Source organism: Microcaecilia unicolor, chromosome 11, assembly GCF_901765095.1.
Source record: "Microcaecilia unicolor chromosome 11, aMicUni1.1, whole genome shotgun sequence".
Taxonomy (NCBI): Eukaryota; Metazoa; Chordata; class Amphibia; order Gymnophiona; family Siphonopidae; genus Microcaecilia; species Microcaecilia unicolor.
This window is the reverse complement of record NC_044041.1, coordinates 78,560,658-78,570,014: the sequence shown is the minus strand read 5'-3', so window position 1 is coordinate 78,570,014 and position 9,357 is coordinate 78,560,658. Positions and strand designations below refer to the sequence as shown.

Sequence of the window (9,357 nt, the reverse complement as noted above, 5' to 3'; positions counted from 1 at the left end):
ATGGAGATAATGGCATTTACCTATGGAAGTGGTGCCACTTCTATGTATAGCTGTCCGTTTTACAAACCTACATGTGGACGTGCTGCCAGTTTTGCAGTGAGACTGCAGTTAACATGGCTTCCTCTTGGAGGTGGAAATAAACAATGGGGGATTAAAAGAGTGATGTCCTTAATCCAGCCTTTCAGCTGGTAATTTTCCCAATATATATGTATGGGGGAAAATTATCTGCATGGTATGGATCTCCACATGTAAATACTAGCTTTATGAAATCAGTATTTACACATATATACAATATACACTTGTAAAAGCTACTATTTACATGTGGATTTGTTTCTAAAATAATGGCCAGTCACTTCTGTGCTGGAGCACAAAACCTTTCATGGTTCAGCAAGGAACAGGGACATTCCTTGGTGACTCCAATGCATGCAATACTTTGTGTAGGCAATCACTACTGCAAGAGAAGATTGGAATGAAAATGTCCTGATGCCAGGTGCTGCTTTTATAGAGGAACTTGCTGGCCAAAACAAAGTCCTGTGCTGCTCTTTCAAACACGGCAGGGCACTTCAGAGCTTGGGCTACATGTGCAAGAAAATGGAAAATACTTGTGGTTTTTGTGTGATGGCTGATCAGATCCATTCGTGCAATTAGCTTTCTGGATTCTTTTGCACAATGTTATGACAGATGACAAAAGTAGGAGGAGGAGAAATCCCTGTTTCCTAATTTCCTTATCCATTTCCTGTAATAACTTCCTTTGCATTCAGTATTACATATTAGGACACTGCATGACTTCTGTCATCCAGTGAATGCAAATTATTAATGAAATGAACCTGTCTGAAGACTTAGGCACATCCCAAATGGTGAGGTAAAAAATTAAAAAAAAAAAAAAGGCATTTTCAGAGTTAGCCTCTGCTGACTGGCCATTGCAGTAGGACATAAATAATTTTGATAATGTAGTGTAAACCCAACAAACTATTGAAAATGAGGTAAATGAGAAACTATCTCATCAATGGATATGATATACCGCACATGGCTGTGATAAGCCTTTTCTGCTGTCGTTTCTGTTGATACTTTCATGACTTAGTGCCCAGTATCTGGAGTCTTTCAAGTGTTGAAAACTAAATTATACAGATGAACAGGACAATATCTTACAAGAGTCCACCTCAGTCATTTATATGTCTCAGGAGTATACAGATGTGTTGGGTAAACAAGCGGCTACAGAGAGCCCAGCAAGCACAGAATTAAAGCAAACACATCTTTTATGTCACACCTGTTGAACTGTACAATTCTCTGAAGATATCAAGGCAGTTAAAAAATCTATGCCCCCCCCCCCTTATAATGATAAAATGTATCATGTCATCACATCTGTGCAACTCCCTCACCCTAACCACCAGTTATCAGCTAGCAATTAGCCAACTGGGGAACTTAGTTTTAAAAATTTCCAGTATGTAAAGTTAGGTCATCTGGTGGAAAGATGGGTAAACATAATTTAATATAAGAAATATCAAAGCCACGTGGATATACACTTCTGGGTGCTATGCACAGATGAGGAAGCAGCATTACTGAAAACATAGTTGCTTGCATACTGTGTCCTCGACCAAGAGGTACACAGTGTTTCAGAGGATCAGCAGGCTGTCATTACACAAGGGTAAACTGTTTACATTACTATATATATGTGCCAACACTGGCATCTCATTCTGTAATATTGGTACTTATGGTTGTGCCACAGGCAGCAGTACCAGTAAACCTTCACCTATCCCACTCATTCATGGTGCTGTATTGTGCTCCATCAAGTGAGAAAAGAAAAATTCTGTTCAACCTGAGATTATTTTCTGAGAAAACTGTACAAACTGCCCTGGTTAATCTGCATTTAGATTTGCTTGGGATCACGGATATATGAAACCTCACACCCATTAGCCAGAGTGTATACATGAGCTAATTTTGTGTTAGAGGAGATTGCAAATCTAGGGGTATGTTTACTAAGGTGCGCTAGGCGTTTCTAATACGTCCTTAAGGTGCGTTAAACGCTAATGCGCCTATACATTTCTATGGGCACATTAGCGTTTAATGCGTGTAAACCATTTACGCACGTTAAAAACACTAACTCGTCTATAGCACACCTTAGTAAACATAGGCGCTAGTATGAAGAGTCTTCCCAAACTATAAGTTCCACCACTGACGCATAAATAGAAGAAAATATTCATGATAAATCAAGCTTTGTGGGATAAATATTCAGCTAACGGCGGTGACCATTTTGCTGACTGCTCCCAGCATTATTCCTGAATATTAAGGGATGGGACTTGATATACCACCTTTCTGTGGTTACAATCAAAGCAATTTACATATTATGCACAGGTACTTATTTTGTACCTGGGACGATGGAGGGTTAAGTGACTTGCCCAGAGCCACAAGGAGCTGCAGTGAGAATCAAACCCGGTTCCCCAGGATCACAGTCTGCTGCACTAACCACTAGGCTACTCCTCCACTCCATATTCAAGGCTGGGCAACGTGCAGACTTCAGTATTGACTATCCAGTTTTTGCAGAGCCAGCTAATTCGTAGAGACAGGGCTGACTTTTATGTGGCCTTATTTATGCAGTTAACCTGGCCAAATGCTGACTCGGCCCCCGGAATACCCCCCCCCCCCCTTCAAATAGCCAGTTTTCACTTAGACGTTAACCGCTAATTTTCAGCAGTGATAACCAGTTAAGTGGCGCTGAAAATAAGCAGATAGCCTGAACCAGCAATTTAACTGGTCAGTGACTGTTTCTTGCCAGTTAAATCGATTTGAATATCGACCCTCCCTCAGTGTTCAAATTTGGGAAACATCTTTTAACATTTTAGAAGAAAGAAAGAATACATTGACAAAACTAATGAGGATTAACCAGGTCTGAATGTACCTTGAAAAAGATGAAGACAGTGCCTGCAGTGTCACCAGAGGCCTGCCTCTGAGAACTTTAGCATGTCCATTTAACCTATGTAAATATTACAAAATAATGCATTTTATATCTCCTTACAGTTTTTCTCTTTCCTTTTCAACTTCATTTCCATTATGTAGGGGGGGGGGGGGGGGTCGTCTTTTTTCTCCATTTTTCTCTTGGTTATCACACAATGGACTCCATAATCCACCAACTTTAGTTAGGGGAGTGCAAACCTCTTCTGTCCTATTTCCCATCTGCATGCATTTGACTCATATTTAGTCTGGTAACAAAACCAGCTTCTACCTAATTTGAATCCATATTTACTTGAGCTTGTCTAGATTCATGTGAATGTTTTCAAATACTTCATTATTTTAAATATAGGCCTCACAAATATTCTCATCTAAATCTGGATGAAAAAACACCAACAAACTGGGCAAACAGAGAGATAAAAATAAGGTTGAGATGCCGCTGTGTCTGCTTTTTCAGCCACTCTGCGCCAACCTCCATTTGTGGACAGGGCTCACCCACCCCTAATTTCACTGGCACCCGGAAATCTTATAGGGCTGGAGTTTCATAGGCTTTGCTGCAATAGTTGCATGTATAGGCATGATTTTCATACCAGAACCCACATACAAAAAGGTTAAAGAGAGACCAGGCATGCCAGAAGAAGCTAAAGTGGCATATACATCAAGAGTCCTGACCAGTTCAATCAAAAGATAAATCTCATCGATCAAAACAATAGCTCTAAGACCCTAATTCAGAGCAATGGCTGCTGTCCATTTCCTAGTGTGTGTGTTTATAAAGGTATATACATATAGATACTCTACACATATATAGGTACAAAATTTACAAAGTCATTCCTAGTAGACTGACCCAAGAACATGGTCATGCTATCTACAGTACACAGATTGGCAGTACTTGAGTACCCACGTAAAACTGATACTGCATTAGCCAAAAATGCTTATTATACCTGACTTTACCCACATTTCACATATAAAAAAAATACATAAATAGTGATTTCCTAGTAAGGACCTGATATACTACACTTTCTTTCTCTACAGATACATACTGGGAAAAAGCCTTAATAAAACAGGCGCTAAATGCCCTTTTTTTACCAGGACAACTTGCCACAAAAAATGTGTGAAATAGCTTTTGGGTAATTTTGCAAGAAGATCCATGCAAATGCAAGAGTGCACCGCACAATCATAATCACAGAAAAATCATTAAAATACCTGAGCTGAAGGGAACAGAGTCTCTTGTTAATATCAACGCTAATTAGATTCAGATCTCGATGAATTTGTAATCTGAGTGAAAAATAATCTGAAAACTGAAAATTAAAAAGATGATAATCTAAAATAAATCTCTGGTGCTACCCTTACATGGATTAACACTGGATCAGAAAAGATCCAACCATTTCACAGAGAAAATACCTTTTATTATCTTAATTTACACTTCTGAAACTTTTTTTACTTTTTCAGCATATATTGCTCTGAAATCGGAACTTGTTTTTTTTGGGTTTTTTTTTTTTTTTTTGCTTTTACAAGTACTAAACACAATTGAAAAGTGAATGAAATTCTAAACACAGTTGAAAAGTGAATGAAATGTAGCATCAGACAAAGTTTTGCTTGGCCCAGCATGGTGCTCAGTGGCCATGCAGAAAACCTTGACTGTATTCCCAGGTCAGGTCCTCTGCGTCCCAGGTTAGCTGTGGTGCAGAGGTGACCGCCCCATTTTGGGTAGGAGTCCAAGTCATTATACAGTGGGAGCAAGTAGTGGCCAGCTTTAAAGCATATGGATGTGGGGTACAAGACCAAGGACTACTGCTGCAGTAACTGGACTAGAGCAAGCTGATTTAGGATACAAAATGGGGGGAAACATTTCAGATAATTCCAAATAAAGACTCGTAGTGTTAGATCTTAGTCCCGGCTCTGATTAAACTGGAATCCCAAAGGAAGAGGTAACTACCAGCCATCCCTCTCCCTACAAAAATAGGAAATTAGCAGCTCTTTCTCTTTCCCTATACCTATAACACAAAGACATTTTCTGAACTCCTTTACATTTTTCTCTTAGAGAATGTCAGAAATCAGTTTTGCATGCTACTCACAAGAAAATGGTTCTGTTTCCGAAAACACGTTTTAAAGAAAAGATAGACTGGGAGAAATGAACAGTCCCAGTGACAACTATGGCCAAATCTAGAGGCAGCTGAACTCATTGATTTATGTAAGCAGTAAACCAGAAACTCCAGATGTTCACATACAATCATTTGATTCAGATCAGATATTTGTCTGAGAAGGGCTAAAGTAGCAAAGCAGAATGTCATTTAAATTTGGAAACTCAAAGTGGCACCTGTGTGTCCCTACCCAATCAAAAACATTTATTAAAATATGCAATTTTAGACCAAATTCTCTCTCCTTACTAAAGTGTCCTTATCAAAGAGAACAAACAACAAGAGGTATAAAAAGCTACATCTTTCTAACAACGTCCTTGAGCTAGTCCTGATTTCCTATTAACCACCAACAGCTTGGTTGTGAAAAGTCTGCAATTGGTAAATGCCCATAGAGATCACCTTCAGTGTATGCCTGTACAGCTTTCTACAGGAATTTGGCTGGACTGGGTGCAGGACTGGTGACAGGACTCCCTGTCAGGCTGCAGGGTGCTGATGCCAACGAGTCGCTGGGTGAGCTGCTCCGTCCACTCTGCCGCTTAATCATGAAGGGATGAAAGCCAGGGTGGCGACGGGCGTGCTTCATCAGATGGTCACTGCGCATAAAGCGCTTCTCGCAGAGAGGGCAGGCAAACCTCTTCTCTCCTGTGTGTGTGCGGTAATGGCGGGCCAGCTCGTCGGACCGAGCAAACTTCTTAGAACAGCCAAGCCAAGTACATGGGAAAGGCCTCTCACCTAAGGAGCAGAAAGAGAAGATGGGGGGGGGGGGGGGGGGGGGGAAACAGAAGAAAAATAGCAGTAAGAAATATTTAACATCTTTGTTTAGTTTAATAAAAAAAAAAAATCATCCCTCCCTAATCATCACCCTTCCTCACCCTCCACAGACAGTGTGGGGGCAATTTTTAAAATTATACATTTCCTTTAAAAATGTGGGGCCAGTAGAAATTTCTGTATGGCCAATTTGCACAAGGTTCCAACATAACATTCCTTATCTCTTCTGGCATTTTATATTGTGCTTCCACAGCATGGTCTCTCCTTCCACAGAATGGTCTCTCAGGGAAGAGCAGTTTTCAACCCTAGCAAATTTACCCCGCTCTCTTCAGCAGCTAAATCTGGCCTCAGAGTTTCACAAGGTATTTGTAAAGCAGCTAGATGGCACTACATCATCATACCAGGACAAAAAAAATACACCAAAAAATGGGGGTAGACTAATGCAGTGCCAACACAGGGATGTTTATTGACAGTCAATCAACTTTGAACCATGAAAGAAGTGACTCGGCACAGTCCTGCGTTTTGGCGCCACACGCGCATGCCAATCTGAATGTGAGAGTTCGAACACACAGTATAAAAAACAGCATGCTTCTGTTTTTTTCATACTGTGAGTGTTTATGCTCACACATTCAGATTGGCAGAGATTCTTTATTAGATGCTATGAATTGTCAACTATATTTTCTCAATTTTGGCTGAAGTTATTTGACTCCTCAGGCAGGCACATATGAAACATAGGACTGCATTGAGTCACCTTTTGTAATAATTCAAATTTGATTGACTGTCAATAAATGTCCCTGTGTTGGAACTGCATTGATCTATCCCCCATTTGTTTTGTGCTTTTTGTCCTGTTTTGGTGTGCTTAGAGGACTTTTCTTCTTTTTGCTCTTCCACTACATCATCATACAACATAATGACCAGTAAAGTGTTCAGATAAAGGACAGCACTCACCCCCTTCCCTCCAAACTCTAATACATACGTGAAGGAGATGTGGAAATGTAATGGTCCATATTACTATAGAATGTATGCACACTTTTTAGTTATGAATTAAACAAGGCAATATAATCTTTAGAAACAGCCTGTATACTAACGCTATCAAAGCAAAAACGCCCCTTCTTGCAATTTATTTCGACAGACCTCAGCAGTGCCACTCAAAGGTTCAAAATTTCATTACCTCTGAGATTTACACACCCACCTCATCCTATGTTCTGATATTTAACTGACTTTAACTGTGATGAGGTGGGTGTGTAAACCTCAGAGGTAAAGAGGTTTTGAACCTTTTGAGTAGCACCTCTGAGATCTGTTGAAAAAGATTGAGTGAAAAAGTGTTTTTGCTTTGATAGCACTTTTTAGTACGTGCATACCTTGTAGCTAATTATCAAAGAAAAATGATCCAGGTTGTTACCTTTGAAAATTGCCCACAAGGCCTATGGGTATGATTTAATTTAATTTGGTATTTATATTCTGCCTTCATCATTTAGAGTATTGTGTTCAATTCTGCAGACCACACCTTCACAAAGATATAAACAGGATGGAGTCGGTCCAGAGGGCAGCTACTAAAACGGTCAGTAGTCTTTGTCATAAAGCATATGGGGTCAGACTTAAAAATTTCAATATGTATACTCTGAAAGAAAGATGGGAGAAGGGAAATATGATAGAGACATTTAAAACTTCCATGGCATAAATGCACAGGAGGCAAGTTTTTCAAATCAAAGGAAGCTCTGGAATGAATGGGCATAGGATGGAGATAAAAGGAGACAGACTCAGGAGTAATCCAAGGAAATACTTCTTTAGGGGAAGAGTGGTGGGTGTGGGCAATGGCTTCCCCATGGAGATGGTGGAGACAAAGACTATCTGAATTCAAGAAAGCATGGGACAGTCGCATAGCATATCTAAGGAAGAGGAAGGGGATCAGTGGCATAGTGGGAAAAATTAAGATGGGCCCCCTTAACTCCATCTCTCACAGGGTAGTGGGGACTGGGGTGGGGTGGGGTAGAAAGAGGAGAAATCCCTTCGGAACTCCTGTAAACAAACCCTGCAAAAATCAAACACATTCCAGACCTATGTAGAAAATCTGTAATAATAACAAAATAGAAACTTAGATGAAAGATATCAGAGATACACATTTCCCAAAGCTGACATATTGCAATTAATAAAGTCAGAAAAATACTTTTTTCTACCTTTGTTGTGTGGGCATTGCTTTAGTCCGTATCTCTTTTCTGCTTTTCTCTGTTTTTTCTTATCTCTTGTCCCAGGTTCTCCTGTCCTTTTGATATTTTTCTGTCTCTGGGTCCACTATCCATCTTTCCTCTGCATCCCTATCTGTCCTGTCCAGCACTCTGCTTCCCTGTCCCTATCCTCTCCCCACGTTCACCATCTTCTCTCTTAGTGTTCCTATCCTCCCTTCATATTTAGAATATCTCCATGTCCCTTATCTTACTCTATCCAGCGTCCCCCTCTATGTCCCTATCTCACCTCTCGTATCCAGAATTGACACTCTTTGTCCCAGTCCCTATGCTCCCTCCATGGCCCAGCATCTCTTATCTGTGTCCCTATCCCTCCCCATGTCCACCTTCTCTCTTCTCTCTTCTCTCTCACCTTCCTCCTGAACCCCTCCTCCCATGGTCCGGTATCTCTCACTCCTTCTCTTCATTTTGTCCAGCATCACTCTCTCTCACCCCTGGTTCAGTCTCTCTTCCCCCCACCCCCCAAGTCCAGCATATCTCCTCCTCTCTTCCCCCTCCCATTTGCTATGGGTCTCCTTTCTCTTCCCTCTGCTTCCCACCTAGGTCCAGCATCTCTTCCTCTCCTCCACATGTCTGGCATCTATCTGTAGCTGCCCCCAGCTGATCCTCCCAATACGTGGCGAGTTGTCAGTAGAGGCGGTGCTAAAAACAGGCTACCTCTGGCTGGTCTCACCAGGGTCTTTCCTCTGCAGCGTCCCACCCACTGAAAGTTCCATCAAAGAGGCAGGACACCACAGAAGAAAGGTCCTGGTGGGGCCAACCAGAGACAGCCTGTTTTCAGTTCTACATCTGTCAGCGACCCGCTGCATGTTTGGAGGACCATGGGGGCTAAACAGATGATGGACTGGGGGCAGGGGGCAGAGGAAGGGAAGAATGCCTGAACTGCAGGGGGAAGGGTTAAATGCAGGCACCCCCTACCATTGAGCAGCCCTGGGCATTTTGCTAGGCTCACTGAACAGTAGCTATGCCCCTGGACGGGACAAGTTTTGATTTTTATTTTGATTTAATCTGCTTTAAACCCACTTCATAGAAGTGTCAGGAGGCTGTCTGGATGTGGCGTTGGGCTCTCCAGCATGGTATGCTCCTTCGCACTACTTTTCTGGCAGGCAAAAACAATAGCCTGGCCAACAGACTGAGCAGGGTCATGCAACTGCACAAGTGGTCTCTCAACCTGGGCGTTGCCTGCAAGGTCTTCCGAGCTTGGGGCACCCCCTCAGTGTATCTCTTTGCCACTCACATCAATCACAAGGTCACTCAGTTCT

General features: G+C 41.7%; 1 protein-coding gene across 1 annotated transcript in view; it reads right to left on the bottom strand.

The window, feature by feature from the left end:
- Positions 1 to 2,658: 2,658 nt before the first annotated feature.
- KLF16 (Kruppel like factor 16) overlaps positions 2,659 to 9,357 on the bottom strand; it is a 33,528-nt gene continuing 26,829 nt past the window's right edge. The window contains exon 2 of the mRNA XM_030220166.1: positions 2,659 to 5,816. Within this exon, the coding sequence (XP_030076026.1) occupies positions 5,509 to 5,816 (308 nt within the window). The 3' untranslated portion in view covers positions 2,659 to 5,508. The remainder of the gene's footprint in view (positions 5,817 to 9,357) is intronic.